This window comes from Saccharomyces mikatae, assembly GCF_947241705.1.
Source record: "Saccharomyces mikatae IFO 1815 strain IFO1815 genome assembly, chromosome: 15".
Taxonomy (NCBI): domain Eukaryota; kingdom Fungi; phylum Ascomycota; class Saccharomycetes; order Saccharomycetales; family Saccharomycetaceae; genus Saccharomyces; species Saccharomyces mikatae.
The window spans coordinates 188,178-208,433 of NC_079270.1; the positions used below are offsets into that span (position 1 = coordinate 188,178).

General features: G+C 37.7%; 11 protein-coding genes across 11 annotated transcripts; 6 read left to right on the forward strand and 5 right to left on the reverse strand.

The window, feature by feature from the left end:
- Nucleotides 1-30: 30 nt before the first annotated feature.
- Nucleotides 31-3,561, forward strand: AVO1 (Avo1p; the record flags this gene model as incomplete). Its single annotated transcript, XM_056225558.1, has 1 exon — nucleotides 31-3,561. The coding sequence occupies one exon, from the start codon at nucleotides 31-33 to the stop codon at nucleotides 3,559-3,561; it is 3,531 nt and encodes a 1,176-aa protein (XP_056079365.1).
- A 227-nt stretch (nucleotides 3,562-3,788) lies between these two features.
- Nucleotides 3,789-3,995, forward strand: ATP19 (F1F0 ATP synthase subunit k; the record flags this gene model as incomplete). Its single annotated transcript, XM_056225559.1, has 1 exon — nucleotides 3,789-3,995. One exon carries the CDS (start codon nucleotides 3,789-3,791, stop codon nucleotides 3,993-3,995), a length of 207 nt encoding a protein of 68 aa, XP_056079366.1.
- Nucleotides 3,996-4,197: 202 nt separating this feature from the next.
- BRX1 (ribosome biogenesis protein BRX1) lies at nucleotides 4,198-5,073 on the reverse strand (the record flags this gene model as incomplete). The annotated part of the gene is made up of 1 exon (XM_056225560.1): nucleotides 4,198-5,073. One exon carries the CDS (start codon nucleotides 5,071-5,073, stop codon nucleotides 4,198-4,200), a length of 876 nt encoding a protein of 291 aa, XP_056079367.1.
- Nucleotides 5,074-5,367: 294 nt separating this feature from the next.
- On the forward strand, nucleotides 5,368-7,758 carry MDM20 (Mdm20p; the record flags this gene model as incomplete). The annotated part of the gene is made up of 1 exon (XM_056225561.1): nucleotides 5,368-7,758. The coding sequence occupies one exon, from the start codon at nucleotides 5,368-5,370 to the stop codon at nucleotides 7,756-7,758; it is 2,391 nt and encodes a 796-aa protein (XP_056079368.1).
- A 240-nt stretch (nucleotides 7,759-7,998) lies between these two features.
- SMKI15G0870 (uncharacterized protein) lies at nucleotides 7,999-11,886 on the reverse strand (the record flags this gene model as incomplete). Its single annotated transcript, XM_056225562.1, has 1 exon — nucleotides 7,999-11,886. One exon carries the CDS (start codon nucleotides 11,884-11,886, stop codon nucleotides 7,999-8,001), a length of 3,888 nt encoding a protein of 1,295 aa, XP_056079369.1.
- A 282-nt stretch (nucleotides 11,887-12,168) lies between these two features.
- Nucleotides 12,169-13,137, reverse strand: DSC2 (Dsc2p; the record flags this gene model as incomplete). The annotated part of the gene is made up of 1 exon (XM_056225564.1): nucleotides 12,169-13,137. One exon carries the CDS (start codon nucleotides 13,135-13,137, stop codon nucleotides 12,169-12,171), a length of 969 nt encoding a protein of 322 aa, XP_056079370.1.
- A 159-nt stretch (nucleotides 13,138-13,296) lies between these two features.
- THP1 (Thp1p) lies at nucleotides 13,297-14,664 on the forward strand (the record flags this gene model as incomplete). Its single annotated transcript, XM_056225565.1, has 1 exon — nucleotides 13,297-14,664. One exon carries the CDS (start codon nucleotides 13,297-13,299, stop codon nucleotides 14,662-14,664), a length of 1,368 nt encoding a protein of 455 aa, XP_056079371.1.
- Nucleotides 14,665-14,855: 191 nt separating this feature from the next.
- On the forward strand, nucleotides 14,856-15,332 carry SDH5 (succinate dehydrogenase assembly factor SDH5; the record flags this gene model as incomplete). Its single annotated transcript, XM_056225566.1, has 1 exon — nucleotides 14,856-15,332. One exon carries the CDS (start codon nucleotides 14,856-14,858, stop codon nucleotides 15,330-15,332), a length of 477 nt encoding a protein of 158 aa, XP_056079372.1.
- Nucleotides 15,333-15,520: 188 nt separating this feature from the next.
- On the reverse strand, nucleotides 15,521-17,023 carry NBA1 (Nba1p; the record flags this gene model as incomplete). Its single annotated transcript, XM_056225567.1, has 1 exon — nucleotides 15,521-17,023. The coding sequence occupies one exon, from the start codon at nucleotides 17,021-17,023 to the stop codon at nucleotides 15,521-15,523; it is 1,503 nt and encodes a 500-aa protein (XP_056079373.1).
- A 214-nt stretch (nucleotides 17,024-17,237) lies between these two features.
- On the forward strand, nucleotides 17,238-18,593 carry NUF2 (kinetochore-associated Ndc80 complex subunit NUF2; the record flags this gene model as incomplete). Its single annotated transcript, XM_056225568.1, has 1 exon — nucleotides 17,238-18,593. One exon carries the CDS (start codon nucleotides 17,238-17,240, stop codon nucleotides 18,591-18,593), a length of 1,356 nt encoding a protein of 451 aa, XP_056079374.1.
- A 46-nt stretch (nucleotides 18,594-18,639) lies between these two features.
- HST1 (histone deacetylase HST1) lies at nucleotides 18,640-20,070 on the reverse strand (the record flags this gene model as incomplete). Its single annotated transcript, XM_056225569.1, has 1 exon — nucleotides 18,640-20,070. The coding sequence occupies one exon, from the start codon at nucleotides 20,068-20,070 to the stop codon at nucleotides 18,640-18,642; it is 1,431 nt and encodes a 476-aa protein (XP_056079375.1).
- Nucleotides 20,071-20,256: the final 186 nt, after the last annotated feature.

The window sequence follows — 20,256 nt, forward strand, 5'->3', positions numbered from 1 at the left end:
AAAGCTCAAGCACGGTACGGTGACACAGTAATGGATACGATGACAGTGTTGAATGAACTTCGGGCTCAGTTTCTGCGAGTATGCCCGGAGAAAGATCAGATGAAAAGAATAATAAAACCATACATTCCTATCGATGAATTCAATACAGAGCAGTGGTTAGATCCTTCTATTCGTGAACTGTATACAAACTCACACGGAGTAAGCCTTTTGCCTGAGCTAGAATCTCCACCGATATCTAAGGATTTCATGGAGAACTATGCTTCGTTAGGGAAAATGAGGATAATGAGAGAGAATGAAGGACAAAAAGGGAACACTAACCAGAACTTGATACGAACAGAGAAGGCTGAGGAAAATGAGGAAGAAAAACGGAATCAGCAGGACAAAAGTGCTAAAAACACTCTGATAGTAGAAGATAACGGAACACTTCGCTATAATCCACTAAATTCGCCTATTTCGGATTCTCTCTTAATTGGTGATGACCATACTAGTGGAAAAAATCAGAAGACGTCCTCAAAGGAAGATTTGTATTTAAATAGCTCGATAGAATTACAAAAGAAATCTAGCAAGAGATCATCCCTTCCTTTTGTAAGGATATTCAAAAGTCGAAGGGACCACTCGAACACTTCTGGAAATAAGAATACTATCAGCACAGCTGCTACAAGAACAAAAACACCAAATTTGCATCCAACTGGTGCACGTCACAATAAGAAAGGCAGTAAGTTTGATATGAATTTTGACTTCGATGAAAACTTAGAAGAGGAGGATGACGATGACGATGACGACGAGGAAGGTGACGATATACATTCACAATTTTTTCAATTAGATAATGAATTTGATGCGGAAAGTTCTGGAGCCAGTTCATTCCAAAAAGGCTCCAATGGCATATTAAATAATAAGAACAACACCTCCTACACAAATAACAGAAATAGCATCAGTATTCTCGATGATCGAGAAAGTTCAAATGGAAATTTGGGAAGCGTTACAAGGTTAAAACCACATTTTCCAACAAGCCAAAAGGGAAAGAATTTTCTAGTGGAGAGCAAAAACGATGGACAAAAACCAGATTCGTTGAACGTCAATAAAAGTGTAAATGGAGAGGGAGGCAGCACCGGCGGAAATGCATCTATCGGTAGGGATGGTTTAACGGAAACGGAAAGTAACAATATTTCTGATATGGAGTCATACATAAACGAGAAAGACTTAGATGATTTGAACTTTGATACAGTGACCTCTAACATCAACAAAACTGTTTCAGATTTGGGAGGACATGAATCGGTGATTGATGGAACAGCAGACACAAACCGGGATTCTAGCAGTCATGTTAATGATGATGAATTTAGTGCTCAAAATCACGATCGAATCACCCCTGGTTCATCATATGGGAAGTCTCTTTTAGGGTCTGAATACTCCGAAGAACACTACTTGAATAATGGATCATCGACTATGGAAAGCGGTGAAATGTCTATTGATTCAGACATACAAACTAATACTATACCTTCTCATTCCATACCGATGTCGATGCAAAAATACGGCATTTATCATGGTGACGATGACTCTACTTTGAACAACGTCTTTGATAAGGCTGTACTAACTATGAACTCATCGCGGCACCCCAAGGAAAGGCGTGATACTGCTATATCTGCAAAAGAGCCAACATCCTTTGCCAGTTCTAATAGAAAATTGTCTGTTAGCTCGAATTTAACATCGACAAGATCTCCCCTTTTTCGAGGACATGGGAGAACTTCATCAACAGTAAGTAGTGAACATATGAAAGTCCCGAAGTTCTCTGACGGTGTTTCACATAGAGCAAGAAAAAGTACACTGTCATTGAAGCAAGATCATACTCAATCCAATGTTTCCTCAAATGCTCATAAGAGCTCAAAAGAGGGGAACATTCTTATTGAGAAAAGTACTGATTATTTAGAGTTCAAACCTAAAACATCGCAGTTGTCAAATATGTTCAACAAAAAGAAAAAAATAACCAATACTAATTCTGTAGATGTATTGGAGTATTTTTCCTTTGTATGCGGTGATAAAGTGCCAAATTATGAATCAATGGGTCTCGAAATATATATACAAGCTTCAAAGAAATATAAAAGACACTCATTTACGACAAAAGTCCGAAAATCTTCCACCATCTTCGAAGTAATTGGTTTTGCTTTGTTTCTGTATTCCACTGAAAAAAAACCCAATAGTTTTGAAGAAGATGGATTGACAGTGGAAGACATCTCTAATCCGAATAATTTCGCCTTGAAGATTGTTGATGAAGATGGTGAACCATTTGAGGATAACTTTGGTAAACTTGATAGAAAGAGCACTATACAATCAATTTCGGACAGCGAAGTTGTGCTATGTAAGGTCGATAATGCCGAGAAAACCCGAAATGAAAATGAAACACCTTTACCATTTGATATTGGTGGTAGCCTAATGGATGCTTCGGCAATTGATGCTAACAGTAATAACGATACAACTGAAGGCACTATCAATCAACTGAGTTTCTACAAACCTATAATAGGTAATGAAGACGACACAGATAAGGCCAATGGTTCAAAGATCATTGACGTAACAGTGTTTTTATATCCTAACGTGAATCCCAAATTTAATTATACCACCATTAGCGTTTTAGTGACCTCACGCGTCAATGACATTTTGGTTAAATATTGTAAAATGAAGAATATGGATCCTAATGAGTATGCTTTGAAAGTACTGGGTAAGAACTATATACTAGATTTGAATGATACAGTATTAAGGCTCGATGGAATTAATAAGGTGGAACTTATCTCTAAAAAGGATGCAAGAGAGCTGCATTTGGAAAAGATGAAGCCGGACCTAAAGAAGCCCGTTTTGCCAACGATCCAAAGTAATGATTTAACTCCGTTGACTTTGGAACCTCTGAACTCATATCTGAAAGCGGATGCTGGAGGAGCTGTTGCTGCCGTTCCTGAAAACGCAAAACTGACATCTAAGGCTAAGAAGATTTCCGCAAAGTATAAGCTTAGTTTAGCAAAACAACACTCATCCTCAAGTGTTGCTAGTGGGAATGGTTCAATTACTGGAGGCCTAGCAAATGGAAATGGGTTTTTCAAGAACAAGAATTCATCGAAATCCTCTTTGCATGGGACATTACAGTTTCATAATTTAAACCGTTCACAGAGCACGATGGAGCATACCCCGGACACCCCCAGTGGGGTTGGTGATAACTTTCAAGATCTCTTCACCGGAGCTTATCATAAATACAAAGTATGGAGAAGGCAACAAATGTCATTCATAAACAAGCATGAAAGAACGCTGGCCATTGACGGCGATTACATATACATCGTACCTCCAGAGGGACGTATGCATTGGCATGATAATGTAAAGACCAAGTCACTACATATCAGCCAAGTGGTTCTTGTCAAAAAATCTAAAAGAGTTCCAGAGCATTTCAAAATTTTCGTAAGAAGAGAGGGGCAAGACGACATCAAAAGATACTACTTCGAAGCGGTTTCGAATCAAGAGTGTACTGAAATTGTGACTCGGTTACAAAACTTGTTAAGTGCATATAGAATGAACCACAAATAAATGTCATTCTTATTGTACTGTATCTTACATACATTTATTTTGTTTTATATCCACATTATAATATAGAAAAATACCCTCAACGTGATCTCGACTGTGATTGGTCGGAGTCCGCCTTTTGACACAAGGGAAGAAAAAGAAGCTTTTAGGAGCAAGTTATATCATGAAATGCAGAACCGAGTATCATTGAATAAAGTCAGTCGTTCTTCAACATCACTTATCACTGCAAAATGGGTGCTGCTTATCATTTCATGGGGAAAGCTATCCCCCCACATCAACTAGCTATTGGAACATTAGGACTATTAAGTTTATTGGTTATTCCAAATCCTTTCAAAAGTGCTAAGGCAAAAACTGTTGATATCAAAACTGACAATAAAGATGAAGAACAATTCATTGAAAACTACTTGAAGAAACATTTAGAAAGGCAAGATGCGTAAATAAAGCTCGATTGCTCCGCTTTTGAAGGCCTTTTGTACATACAGTAAATATTCTTTATACATACAGCTTTTGATATTCAGGATTTAAACATTTTTATAATTTAACAAACGTTTACATCCAGGTAGCGTGACGTTCACCCTTTCATATTATCTCTTTTTAATGTACAATACTATGTAAGACTACGTGATGGCAATATGCTCATTATTTAAATAAAGCGTCATTTGATAAAGGATCCGCAGCAATGATATTTTCTCTTCTCTTAATCTTCCTCTCCACGGCAGCATCGGCTCTAGATTTCGCCTCTTCAGCAGCTTGTTGTTTAATTTGAGCTCTTACGACATTTGGTGAAACATACTGTTTATTTTCGTAGATCTTTGGACCACCAAATGAACCTTCTAGAATCAAAATGACAGTCATAACGAATCTGGGACCAATTTCCACCAATGATATGTCCTCCTCACCATCTTCATATTCTTCTTTGTTTTTAGTACTATGTGAGATCTCGTATGTTCTCACCCATATCTTATCATCCACGATACTGAAGGACATGACGTGATCGATAAAGGGCTTGGACTTTCTAGCATTTGGTGGCACGCCAAAGTTGTGTACTAACAACTCCTTAATCAATTGATAGTGTGGGGAAGATTCGAAACGCTGGTCAAATGACAATACTGGACGAGAACCCTTTAAACAGTTACCTGTGAAATTCAATTCATCCATGGTATGCAAGTTTTGAATGTAAAATTTAATAGTAGGTCCATTTGGTGGTTTAGATAACCATAGATACAAATCTTGATGTTTTCTGGCCTCGAAGAATAGAACATTATTACAATTATACAACTCAGCGATTTCGTTTAATTGTTGAAGATCTTTCTTGGTATCCAATTTAGGCTCCTTCCTAGAATGAGGTAATAAACCGCTTAAATCTTGAATTAAATGACGATGTCTGTAGTTAACACCTCTACTCGAAATCAAAAGTGTTCTTTGCTTGTTCATAAATTGCTTGACATTGCCTTGCTTCTTTTCAAATTTACTATCTTTGCTCTTTCCTGCAAGGGCCTTGTAGATAGAAGACATATTTATTCGGATACTTGCAACAATTTAAGTATTACTTAAGAAAGATGACCAGCAGATCTGTTTTTGGAGACCTCTTGCTTGTAAATACTCTACTATTCACTATGCCAAAGGTATTAGCTTCTTTGCAAACTCTTGCGATGAGCATCTAAAATTTTTTCAGTCATCTCTAACGAAAGTCGCTTCTTACGGGCCGCCGAAGGCCCCAAGAAAAGAATACAAATCAAGTTGAAACTAAACTCAGTGGCAAAGCAACGATCCATAAAAGATTAGGTATAACCAACCGGGGGTTGAAGCATGTCCGAGAAGATACAGGAGGAAATCCTAGGGCTAATAAACAAATCTAGCTTCAAACAATGCTATATACGACTGGCACAATTGCAAAAACAATTCCCTAACGCATTGTATTTCAAGATTCTCGAAACTTATGTTAAGTTTAAGCAATCGCCTAGTAAGTTCGACTACATTAAGCTATTGGATGAGCCTTTCGGGCTAAATGGAACAAAAATCACGGGTGACACTCGTTCCTTGGAGTTTTTGCACAACTTCTTTGTAGAACTGGGGAAGTACGACGAAGCCTTACACGTGTATGAAAGAGGCAACTTTAAATTCCCTAGTTACGAATTGTCGTACCATTGGTTTTCAAAAGCTTTGGAAGATTCGAATTATAACCAAATGAGCAAAGCATCCCTTCAACTAGCCAAGTATTGCGATAGCGGGAACCTGCCTAAAAGAGTATACTACTTTTGGAATGCCATTTCAACTTTAGCCGTAGTAAGATTCCAGGAAAGCACTCTTCCTGAACCAAAAAAAATTATTTTGGCCAGGCTGGCACGTCAGTCTTTGTTAGACTTGAAACCGTTCGAGAATGTACAAGAAATCATCGCTTATTGTCTGGTATTGGATGAACTGTTTCCTCAATCTAAGGATATCTCGGAAGAGATTGTTGAAATAGCTTTTGTTAATTTTGATACTTCAGTAAACCTGTATTTGAAAAACTTTATCCTGAAGCACGCCAAATTGTTGAATTCCCCGCAAAAGCTTTTTGAAGTTTGTTCGAAACTTATTGAAAAAGGTCTTGATGATTATGAATTAATTATAAATTTGATTGACGCGAGCTACAAACTTTCTACACCTCAAGAGGAGGTTAAACATTGGATTGATAAAAATTTGGGCGATTCAAGGAATACTCGATTGGCACGATTGAAAATTGATATAGTGTACACTAGTTCTGTTTCAGAGTCATCTTTGTCGTATTATCTATCAAAGTACCATAATAAACCTTGCTGCTCAATTGATTTGAATCATTACGCTGGCTACATAAATACAGATATGTTTAAAAACGTTATGGCCAAGTACGATCCGGATGATAAGGATTTGATTCATCATTGTAATATTTTAGAATTAAAACTGGTTGAATGTGATTCAGTTACTGACTACATCAAGTTTAGTGAAACCTTGTCAAAAAAATCGATAACCGATTATTCATCCTGCTCTAAATTCGTATTAGAAATAGTGAAGAATATATGCCAAGAAACTAATCCCGATTTGAAGGATATTCTTTTATGTATAACAATATTGGAAAAATACCAAATCAAGGACCCTCATAACTTTGGCACTATGTGTTGGCTAGTTGTTTTATACATGTATCTAGGCTTAGTCCCCGATGCTTATTTCCATTTTTCCAATCTAAAAATCAAAAATGTTCAAACAGATTCCATGGATTACATGATATTTACAAGGTTTTCTACTTTATTTCCTAACAAACAAAGTGAATTTTATTCCAAAACTTTCCATGAACATAATAATTTATATGATGTATCTCTGGCTAATATACCAAAATATATCCAGGTAGCATTTGAAAGAAATTCATATAGCAAAATATTAGGCATGTTGGAGATGAGGGATAAACTAATGAAATCTTATACCAGATGGATCAAAACTTTAGAAAACTTACAGTTCTCACGTTTATGCAACGACAAACGCGGCAATCTACTGCAAAAATTACATGGAGATTGGCGGTCTTTAGAAATGACGGAAAACCTATCATTTTCGGATAATAGAGATTTTTCGATACTAGATAATAACATTGCTCGATTTCTCAACCGTGATGGAATTTTAGAATATGTTAATTTGAATGAGAACTCGATTTTGTTAGCCTTGACTAGAGAACTTATTATCGAAGCTTTGCCAAATGGAGAGAAAACAGAACAAGTAAGCGCACTTCTAGAAAAACTTCCATCAGATAACTTTGAAGAACATTTGAATAATAACCTGACCGAAGTGGAATCAATGTCATTTCAGATTTTTTTCGAAATTTACGAAAATAACGGCAAGGAGCTGGGCAATTTAATTTCTAAGTTAATGGAAATTCCAATAAATACAAAAAAAAATTGGAAGATATCTCATACTTATCTCACCAAAATAGCAACTTTAAAAACTCTGGACAGTTTAAAAAGGATCAAGGATAAAGAAGTTCAAAAATTAATCAAGAATTCCCTTAAGGAGTTAAGAGGCTGTTGCGATGATATTTTCAAAGAATACTCAAATACTTTAGTCCAAGCGTTTGAAGAATTACACAATGGCAAATATAGCAGCTTATTAAAAGAGCTTGGTTCTAAACCTGAAAGTATTAAAAATATAAAAAATTCATTATTAAGCATCCAAAAGAATGTGAGAAATCTATAAACTTTAAATCTCGTCTTCATTATAGAACTATTACAACTGGACGGTTTTTTTTTCTTTTAGTTTTCTTTTAGGTAGATAAAATAACATGTATCGCAAGACTTTTATATCAGTATCCTTTTCAACTATATCCCAGTGAAACAAGTACTGTATGGTTCTCAAGGAGAATTAAATTTTAAACCCTTATGTACCCAGCAAAAAACGATGTTCTCTTTACAAGTATCCAAAGAAATTCATTCAAAATCACCACTTAATCCATTCCAATTTGGCCTTCAAGATAAAAAAAGCAATAAGACGATATATAATGGCCACACACACAATAATTCCCAAATACTTTTGTGTATCTCTCACTAAGCCGTATGAAACCAAAACATCATGCCCATTAGCAAATTTGCATGTACCATCCGAATTTTTCCCACCATCTTCACATGTTAATTTCAAATTACCTGGAAACGCAAAATTAATGATAATCATAGATGTGTACCCCACAGGGTTCAAATAGTTGAAACCCTTTAATACTCTCGACATGCCTAACGACATCAATCCTGACATTTGGGTACCAATGGATAAAATAATCGAAATAAAGTTAACAACGAATCCTGGTCTTTCAAAGAATGTGTTCGTCATTATACCCAGAGCTTCACCACAACAAGTAACAATAAAGGAACAATAAACGGTCGCAAAGAAATTGGCCGCAGTTCTTGGCAACCCACATGCAAATACTGTAAACACTGCGTATAAAACTGAAGCAAATGCGGATAACGGTAACTCTAGAGTCATATAAGCCAAGAAAAAAGGTGCTATTCCGTAAACATTGTCATTGTATTCTTCGTAAAAGTAATCTCTTTCAGTTGGATAGCATGCCAAGTTTCCTAACATACCCACAAAATACAACGCTGTAGATTCCTGTGCCAGCCCTAAACGATTGCTGATACTAGTATAATTATGCTTGACCGGAGCAAAAAATAAGGCGAAGATAACACCTAGACCAGGAATTTGTGCAATACGTGCCATTAAGGAGTCGAAGCTTCTTCTTGTCGTAGTAAATTGCCTCTTAACGTTGACTATGTATGCCAAAACCAAGTTAGCTGGTTTTCTTACGAAATCGCTGTATTCTGTTAAAAATGACTCTTGAGAGTATTGTTGTTTTTCAGAAAGTGAAGTGGATAAAATACTTTCAGTTTCTATATTTTCTTTCCATGCGGTAAGTAGCTTTTCAACTCTTGCTCTTGAAGTTTGTTCATTCTGTTCGTTTTGCGTATTGACTGAGATTAAATCGAGAAAAAAGTCTGCCACGTTCGTAAACGAAGGACAATTAAATCCCATTTTAGCAAAATAAGCAATCATTTCATCAGGTGATCCATTGAAAGCGGTTCTACCCGATTTAGCTAATAGCAAAACATTACCAAATCGTTTGAATAATTCTGACCTTGGTTGATGAATGGTAATAATGACTGTCTTCCCTTGTTCTGTACAAAGCTTCTCCAATATTTCTAATATAGTAGCAGATGTGAAGCTATCTAGTCCAGAAGTTGGTTCATCTAGTAATAAGATTGGAGGATCATTCAATAATTGCACCCCCATCGTTACTCTTCTCTTTTCGCCACCACTAATGCCTTTAACAAATTCATTACCAATAATATTGTTCTCACAGTGCTTTAAACCCAGAGATCTTATCAAGTTATCAGTTCTTTCCATTCTTTCTGCCTCAGTTAAATGATGCAACCTTAACGCAGATGCATATTTAAGGGTTTCTTTTACAGTTAAGGTGGCCAAAAGATGGTCATCATCCTGCGAAACATACGAGCATACATTTTTGAACATAAACTCTGAGACCTGAATGTCATTGAGCATAATCGATCCTGCAGTGTTAAACTTCGCAAAAAATGAGGATTTTAGTCTGCCAGAAATTAAATTCAACAGTGAGGACTTACCTGACCCTGATGGTCCCATAATAGCATTAATCATTCCAGGCTTGAAAATGGCATTCACCGATTGTAAAATTTGTTTAGTTTCGTGGCGATGGAAGTTACCTTTTTTCCAAGTTGAGAAAGAAGTTGAAAAAATGATTCGTAGGTCTATGTCTTGCAATTTTATAGTGATAGTTGTTTTTTTCTCTTTTTCTGCCTCCAAATCCTTTTGGTGATAAACATCGTCTAGCAGCTGAATTTCCGGTTTCACTTCTGTGGGAGTTTTGCTAATGGATTTCTTTCGTTTTGATTTCACCTCATTCTGTAAAGTAATATCAATCTTGTGCAAATACAGTACAACCGCACCTACTACAAAGTATCCTATAGACCAACATAATAGGATAACAGCGGGCACGGTTATCCAGTTCTTCGGAAATCCGTAAACTTCTAGAATCTGGTTACCTAAGCATTCCTCGAGATTGCCAGAGGTACAATAAGAATCCGTAAAAGTACTAGACATCAGAGTACCAAATGAATACCATGTAAAGGCAATATATTTAACCCAACGAACATACACTGGCATAACTTTAGCATTCACAAAAAAACCGCACCCCATTGATAATACTGTGAATGTCATATTCCCCACTAAAGAGGCCTTAGAAAAATCCCTCGATACAGCAACTGATAACATGGACAAACTGGAACATGATAATTGACATAAAAATACGATAGAAAATTGATAAAAGAATTTTCTAGCATTTGCTTCGAGTCCAAACATGAAATACGTTATACTGACAAAAATCATGGTCATGGCGAAATCGTCAGAAAGGAAGAGAGATAATTTTCTGGCGACAATAAATGCCAACGGTGTCACCGAACCTTCCGCCCTCTCTCTGTCATATAACGCAATGTCCTGTTCACAAAGTCGATACGTATCAAATAACAAATATAAGTAACATTGTAAAATAGTAGATGCATACAGACACGCGGTCGTTGTCCTTAAACCACCGATACTAGTTTTATCAGGTTTATAGTATATCCAACCGCAAACAGTACCAATGATCAGCGGTTCTGCGAAAGTCGATATTAGAGTAACATAATCTGAAAGATTAAGTTTAAAATTCCGTCTCGTCAAGACTGCAACTTGTTTCCAAAATGGTAGTCTGGTAGTCATATTTTGAATATGAATTTCCGTAGCGTTGCCTATACAAGATTCCGCCCGTAGTTTCAAATGAGTCCTTTCATAATCATGCCAATGACCAATCAATGAATTTAACCTGTTTTGCGTAGTAACCTCTTCCTTATCTGATCTAGAATCTACACTTGACAAATCGATGAAATAATCGGCTGGATTCACGAGCTGAGGAATACGATAACCAATAGATTCAAAATAAGGGATGATATTATTCATTTTGTCACAGTATACTACATTACCCTTTGACAAAATACAAACCTGGTCTAATAAGAATAATATATCTGATCTCGGCTGGTGAATTGACATGATAAAAGTTCTACCATCCTCTTTTGCTAGTTTTTTCAAAGTTTTAATAACCAAGTAGGCAGAATAAGCATCCAAACCAGTAGTAGGCTCATCCAAAAACATGACAGAAGGGTTTGAAATCATTTGAGTACCAATACTTAGTCTTCTCTTTTCGCCACCAGAAAGGCCTCTATGTGAGTTATCACCCACTAAAGTGTCGGCACAATCTTTGAGCCCTAATTCTTCTATTAACTGCTCAACCATTATTCTCTTAGTCCGTTCGGATGAATTAAGTTTCAAGTCTGCTGCAAATTTAAGAGTTTCTCTGCAGGTCAACCTGGGGGAAAGCACATCTTGTTGCGGTAGGTAAGCCATTATCACATGCTTATGAGTAGGGTGGTCTTGGTCATCCAAGTGACCCACCTTTAGCCTTGCCTCCCCAGATTCAGAACCCATGTCTTCCAAGACATACCGTATAGAACCGTTATGAGTTAATCCACCACTTATCTTGGATGCTAGAACATTCAACAACGTAGTCTTCCCGGACCCTGACCCACCCATAACTGCCATGACCGACCCACTGGGCAAGTCCATGGAAAATGCATTAACCAGCGTTGTGTTGGTCTTGGAGGCAACAATTGACAAATCCCTTACATGGAGACTTATCCTAGGGATTCTTGAGAAAGAAAGTTTATTTTCTATCAAATCAGTGGCTACATCGCCGTTCTTCCGCTGTGACATAGTACCTGCAGTTCGATATTTGGCGTTTCAGCTTGTAATTTGAAATACGATGATCGTTTGAAAGATAGCAAGTTCTTGTGCCTACTTCTGCATTTTCACTACGAAGTCGTTTATCTCATCACTAAGTTCTTTTTTTCCACCTTTCGATATTCGTATAAGTGTCAAACCAACAACACCAAAGCCAGACATAAAGCAGAATCAACAGCCAGGCATGGAATTGTAAACGATGCTCATAAAACGTTGTTATGTTTACATGTTTATACAAGTATATACTGATATAAGTCATCTTCGAAAGATATCCAAAAACTGGACTCCCAGGGGCCTTGCAGGCTCATCGGCACCAGGTTCGTCGTCGCCAGCAGTAGACGAATCTGTGGGTGTGGTACTTGAACCACGAAGTGGAATGCTTGCAGGTCCAGAGTTTCCCGCATTTGAACTTCCTGCGACAGCAGTGGCTGCCTGCGCTGTTGCCCTTGCTGCTGCCGTATTTGTAGCTGCATTAGCAGCCATAGCAACATCAGCCCTGGTAGGTGGGCCTCGGGAGATGTAATGTGATACAAATGGTATTCGCCAATGGTCTAGTCCCGGTAGCAGGCCCTTGTCGATGAAAATACCACACATCCAGCTAATGAATCCGCATATTATTCCTGCAAATCCTTGGTTTAGTATAAGCAATAGTATTAACCCGTTTAGAAGGAACTGATCGTTGATACTCCAATCTACAGCGCTCTTGTCCTCTTGCTTATTATAATTTTGACTTGCCACTCCTCCTCGAGGTCCCAGTAATCTTATACTCCATTCATAAATTTGAGGGGTGTATTCTTTGTAAAAGTGCATCAAGCTTAAAACGATGGGCAATGAACCTGTGCTAAAGTTGTTCCATTGAAGCCACGTAAACTGCCCAATAAAAGCGTTCCAAATGAGATTCAATCCCCAGATTGCTAATGTGGTGTACATCCATGATAGAGCAATCAATGTCAAATACTTGTGGGAACCTAGCAGTCGTTCCAAATGTCTAAACAGATACCATAATAGCGCCAGTATTACCGTGTCAGATTCGTTGATGGCACAGAACTGGAATATAAACAGGCGGAAGTACTGATGGTACGTCTGTAGGAAAGGATCATATTGTAGCAGGAATAGGTGCTTGTAACTTGCAATCGAAGCCACTAAGGGCACCACAAGGGTCATAACCATGGACAGTTTGGTGACAGGCATGGAAGCCAGCCCTACTGGAGGTTCCATAGACATTATATATAAGCGTTTGTGTTTCTTCTGTTCTTAGTCTTTTCCTCCCTTTGAAAGTTGAGTTCATCCATCAATTTTATCTTTCATTTTTAGAGAAAAAGAACCTCTTATACAATAACATCGAAAAGAGAAAACCGAACAGGGATAAAGAGGCACCTAGCAATGGATGTGGCCAATCAACTGCTTGATCAATTAGGTCACGGGAATTTTGTGCAATTGACATTGAACCTGTCCCAAAATGGTCACGAAGTTGCTCTCTTGCAGCAACAATTGACCGGATCTGATGACAAACGCTTGGAAACGCTGGTAGAGCAACACCCGGCTATGCCTAATGATACGAGATTTAATATGATGTGTGTATCGTATCTAAAATATGCCAGAGATGTTGACCCATGGTCAGTCTGGTCCAGTTCGGATCTAATATTTGAGTTCTATCAATGCTTGATCAATTGCCTCGTCAATGACAATGCTCCTCATATCGAAAAACTCATAACAGTATCAACCAGAGAGACGGAGCTTGTCATCGGCATAGCTGATAGGCTTGACTCGTTTCACCTACAGTTGCATACGAGCGGTCATCAATTTTTATCGCATATATCGTCCATCCTATCAAGATTATTTAACAGTATCAAGCCTCCACGAAGTAATGCATCATCTAAAAATATTCCAGGAAAACAGCGAATACTGCTGTACCTAGTCAATAAACTGAATAACATTTATTTCAGAATCGAGTCACCGCAACTGTGTTCCAACATCTTCAAAAACTTTCAACCAAAAAGCATGCTTACACATTTCAATGAGTACCAAATCGACCAGCAGATAGAATATAGATACCTCTTAGGAAGATACTACCTCTTGAACTCTCAAGTACACAACGCTTTTGTTCAATTCAACGAGGCTTTTCAATCGCTCCTGAGTCTGCCTCTAACAAATCAAGCGATCATTAGAAATGGTTCGAGAATACTCAACTACATGATCCCCACGGGATTGATATTGGGCAAAATGGTCAAATGGGAACCGTTACGACCGTTCCTTACTCAGGAAATAATTGATAATTGGAGCGCTCTGTACAATTATGTACGTTCTGGGAACATCCAAGGCGTGAGCCTCTGGCTGAGACAAAACGAACGTCATTTGTGTGCAAGACAGTTGCTAATTATACTACTAGAGAAATTGCCCATGGTCACATACAGAAATCTGCTCAAAACGGTAATTAAGATCTGGACTACCGAATGGGGCCAGAACAAACTACCATACTCGTTAATAGAACGGGCATTGCAGCTATCCATTGCTCAGACATTTGGAGATCCCAATGTCCAGGAAATTACTATTTATAACGGCATCCATTCCCCCAAGAACGTGGAAAACGTGCTCGTGACATTGATCAACTTGGGATTTTTACGTGCGAACTGTTTCCCACAATTGCAACTCTGTGTAGTAAAAAAGACCACCTTGATTCAAGAAATTGTTCCGCCAGTTAATGAACGGATCACCAAGATGTTTCCTGCACAGTCACGAATTCTTTGGTGATACATATAGAGAACAAGGAAGAAAGGAAGAGAGTGTATGTATATGTGTATATGTTTATACGAGTGTGAAAAAGCATATTTTACTTATGAGTTTTATTTTAGAATTATAAGAGCGGAATTTGTGAAAACGAAAACAAGAGAAGTGATTTTTAAAGGGAGCACACTTTAAAGAGACGTACCTAGAAACACAAGATGTTTTCACCACTCACGAAGGCACTATCGCTGCAAAGTTACAGAACTATCAACCTTCAGACAAGGACCGATGCATGGTTGCGGTGCCGCAGGTGGTATTGTAGTGACAAAGATGACGTCGACGATGTAGTAACAAGAATCAAAATTTCCCCTATAAAGAGAACCAACGAGTCCATAGAGAAGAAAAGAGCACGGTTGATATATCAATCACGGAAAAGAGGGATCCTGGAGACAGACTTGCTTTTGTCGGGGTTCGCTGCCAAATATCTGAAGAAGATGAACGAAGAGGAACTGGAAGAGTATGATTCTCTATTGAATGAGTTGGACTGGGATATCTATTATTGGGCTACAAAGAATTTCAAAACTAGTCCTTTGCCTAAAAAATGGTCTAACTCTAAGTTGTTGAAGCAACTACAAGAGTTCAGCGAGAATAAAGAGAAGGAAATCTTAAGCATGCCTGATTTGTCTAAGTATTAGTAAATACAAGCGATTGAGTTACTGTCGCTTTCTCTTTTCCCTTTATATATACTTCATTGCTTGTAAATAAGTCTCATAGGAAAAAAAACATAAACATTATCACTAGACTATACTTATTACTATTACTATTACTATTACTATTATTATTATTATTACTATTACTATTATAACTGTTCCTATCACTATCATCAGAATCCCTCAAGGGCCTTTGTAGCTTTGTCCAATCTTTTCAACCCCTCTTCATAACGATCGGGATCGAGAACCATATCTGCGGTTAATCTTGACAATGAGTCCACTAATCTTTCCAGGGCACGTTTCTCCTCTATTTGCATCCCCAGCTGCGCAAATTCAGATCCAATTAAGGTTCCCTTTGTCACACTCAATAACTGGTTTAAAGTATCGATGTCAAATGACCGCAATTCCTTAACAGATTTTTTTTTGTTCTGCTTTTTTTTAGCATCCTTCTTGATATTAGTTTTCTTGGGTGTCTCCTCAATAATATCCTCGTATTTATCATCGTCTTGTTCGTCTGCAGTAGTTGATATTTTATTTGCTTTAGTATGTGCAGCCTTTAACGTGTCGTCACGTTTCAAATTTGATGCATCCCTGCAATCCTCATTGGGCGTACTGGGCAATGGTCTCGTCAAGTAAGCCTCTTCTTCTGGAGGCATACTGGTCGCTGCGGAGTAGTATGATTCGGACTTTTGTTCGCTAACGGTAGAAATCTGTGATAGATTCTTATAATGGCCAGCGGTTTGGATCGGTGTCAGTAATACCTCTGCATCTAAAAAGTCGTCTTGGACATCACCTTCTTGGATAAACAACCTTGACCTAGGACGATCTTTACTTCTGGGGGGAATGGTCGGATTGTAGTCATTGGTTTCAGAACGTATTGGCTTCATTTCTTTGGGAACATCATTTGTCTTAGTTGACAAGTCTGGTATCACACTAGAAACAATCGAAAGCTTATCACTGCCATTGGCCTCTTCTTCTTCCTCTAACTGCTCCTGGATAGACTGGTGAAATTTGGTGTTATAAGTGGAGGATCCGCTCTCACTAGCTAAATTACCTGAACCAATGGAAGAACGCAAACCCTTTTCCTGACGTCGAGGACTTGATAGTAACTTTAGTGACCCGCGATTCTCTGCTTTCTTAGAGGTGCTAGAATTAAACCTCCCCACTGGTTTGGCATTGGTAACTGGTCTAATGATAATTTCGTCTCCTTCATTTTTTGATTTTTTGCTTTGACCATCATTCAGTTGTTTGGTCAACGTCACCTCTGAGGGCAACATAGGCAACGCTGGTAGATCTTCTTTACTTACGGACTGTTTCAAAGGACTCAAACTACTGGAACCGTTGCTGGCATGCTCTTCTTGGTTTTGTTGCCTGACAATATATGAAACTTCAACGCCTTCTTGAATGACTCCGGAATAGTTAGAAATCATGCTTGATCTGTTGTCACCAGGTGGTGGTAGCGAGACGTCACCAGCAGGTGATCTTAATAGTCTCGATGGGGGTTTAAATACATTACTTTCGTCCACCTTTTCGCCTGGGATCACTGTTTTAATAGTTGTAGGAGATTGAAAGAGTTTTTCATCTTTTTCATTGTTCAGTGAATCAATCATCGCTGAAAGTCGCTGGGTATTTAGTGTGGCTCTAGATGGCCCGTTTTCTTCTCTCTCTTCTGACATAGTTACACACCTGTTTGGCCTCGATAATGGTCCTGTTGTTAGTTAAGTGTACAACTGCTCTTTATCTTCTTGATGATGCCAGCCATTTGGCCAAGAGATCGATTTTCCGAATCGGGTCATACGACAAACAATAACAATAATAATAAACATCATCATAAAAAATACATGCAAAAGGCAGGTACTAAGTTAAAAGTTCGAACAACGTTGAACTAATATGAGCAGGAATCAAGATGTATTTCCAGTATTAGACCTACAGGAACTGGTAATATGTTTACAGAGCTGCGATTTTGCCTTAGCTACACAGGAGAATATCTCTAGGCCCACTTCAGATTATATGGTGACCCTTTACAAGCAAATCATAGAAAACTTCATGGGTATTTCAGTAGAGTCGTTGCTGAATAGTAGCAGTCGGGATGTGGGTGAAGGTCACTTACAGGATGAGAACGAAAACATTTATTCTGATACCTTGAATGTTTTGGTATTGAACAAAATTTGCTTCAAGTTCTTTGAGAACATAGGCGTTCAAGATTTCAACATGACAGATTTATACAAGCCTGAGGCCCAAAGGACACAGCGCTTGTTGAGTGCTGTGGTGAATTATGCTCGTTTTAGGGAAGAACGGATGTTTGATTGCAATTCGTTTATCCTTCAAATGGAGTCCTTGTTAGGGCAACTTCGATCTAAATTCGATGATTATAACCTGATTCAGCAACAGTTAAAGCAGTACGAGGACACAGATGGGGAAAATATTCCCGATGAGCAGGAGCTCCAAAAACTGGAAGAGCAGAATAAAGAGCTGGAAATTCAGCTAAAAAAATTAACTAAGATTCAAGAAACTTTATCAATAGATTATAATGATTACAAGATTTCAAAACAGTCAATTTTTAAAGATTTAGAGGCTTTAAGTTTTCAAATAGTAGAATTGGAGTCTAATCGAGATAAGCTAATAAAAATCTCCAATACAGACATCAGAGAGTTATCTGAAGGGATCAAAGAGTTGAACAATCTTTTGACGGAAAGGAAAAAGACTTTGCACGATTTAAGTACACAGCAGAAGAACCTGCAAGCGACAGTGACAACTTTTGAAACCATAATTAGCGAGCTTTATGATGTTTTAAGAATAATTTCAGGCGAGGTACAAGAGTCTAATCGAACCGAAACGGAATTGACAGGATTGAAGCAAAATTTAATCAACAACAAGTCGAAACTGTCGAATGTATTGGAAACGGGTATTTTATACAAATTAGAAATCTTACAAGAACAGTTAGATTTACAACTAAATAATTTGGAAAAGCTATCACAAGATACTGAAGAAGAGTCTCGGTTGAATAATTCTAAATTGTCGGAACTACAGGTTAAATATGAAAACGAAATTAAACCTAAGATTGACAAGACAGACATTTTTATTCAAGATGAACTGATCAATGGTAAAATCAATAAATTAGATGATGAAATTAAACAATTACAAAAAGATTTCGAAGTTGAAGTTAAAGAAATTGAAATTGAATATTCTTTATTATCTGGTCATATTAATAAATACATGGATGAAATGCTCGAATATACGCAATAGTGGTGGTATTTTTGTTTTTATTTCCTTTGTTCTTTTTTCTTTTTGGTTACTGTTGTTTTTTCCGTGGCTGTTTCTTAATTTTATATGTACCTTTATCTATTTCCGTACAGTTGTAATCGATTTTCTTTAAATCTTGCCATTTTTTATGTGGTATATCCCAATGACACTTCTTAGCTACAAGACTGGCCACGTCGTCACAAAATCCTAACAGGTTTAAATCAAACTCCGCGTGTGTGACCATATCCCTATTAATTAGAATTTGCGGTACATGTGAAGGTACCATGTTGACAATTTCAGATACGGGAGCTACTTTTAAACTGGTACCTATACAAATCAGCAGGTCGCATTCTAGTATATCCTTGCGGATGGTCTTATGGAATCGCGATGGTAAGGCCTCACCGAAAAATGTCATATCTGGTTTCAAAACACCGTAAGATTTTAAAATTGGTGAATTGAAATTCGTGCTTGGTTGTGCCGTATTATTTGCATTACTCATAGGAAAATACTGCTTTCTTTTTTGGTAACAGTAGGGACATAATGGCAATTCGAGATTTCTTATATTGTCGAATATTTTCTCACCAGGAATTTGCCAGTGGCAAGTCACGCAAGACGCTGTGGCAAATGAACCGTGGCATTGCACCAACTTATCAGGATCTATCCCTGCATATGACTCCAAGTTATCTATATTCTGTGTGTAATTTCTTAGTAATTTGCCCTTGTCTTGCAGCATTTTGATAAAACTGTGTAAGGGAGAATACATGTTCTCAGGCGGTAAAACCATATGGGCAATGTTGTAAAAAACAGAAGGGTCCTGTAGGAATATATCCAAGTTGAAAACATCTTGGGGATCTTCCAACCCAAGGTGTCGGATCTTGGAATAAAACCCTTCAGAAGATCTGAAGTCGGGAATACCCAAAGAAGTTGAAACCCCAGCACCGGTTAGAACCAAAATTTTCTTGGCGTTATGTAAAGTGGCGGTAAGATTATCAACGGTACTAAAGTTGGGTAATCGTAGTCTTGTACTGAGGACTTTATTTATCGCTTTCTGCAAATCTTTAACTAATTTTACAGCATGTTTTTTCTCCAAGGGGTCCGTTAACTCATCGTCATCTTCAAACTTTGCATGTGAAGATGATACCTCTGTGCTGGTATTACGTTCTTTATTGGAGGTGATGTTGGAATTCAACGCCATGAATAGCTCTTTATCCTTGACGTCGAATCCCAACAACTTGACCATGAAATAAATATAAATGGAGTTTACTTCCACTGGCAAAAAATACTCTAAAAACGTTTTCAAATCATTATTTTTCAGAAACAGTCGTGCGTTCATCACATCATCTTTAGTGATCGCAGGAAAGATAAATTTGCCAGTTACATTATCTTTCCTGAGGATAAAAGGGTATGTTGATCTCAGTTTCAGCTTCTTTGTATCATTATTATCTGACTCTTCCTCGTGAGGTCTTTTCATCATCGTCATGGCCAGCTCTCGAACATGAAAGTACCACCCCTTGACTAATCACTAAAATAACGCTATTGTTTGTTGTATTGACAGTATTTTCATGTAGATTTTTTTTTCACAAAAACAACAAAAAAAGATTGAAGTATTCAAATCACTACCAACGAGCACAATTAAAATGGTAGTCACTGAGGACCATTTGTGGTT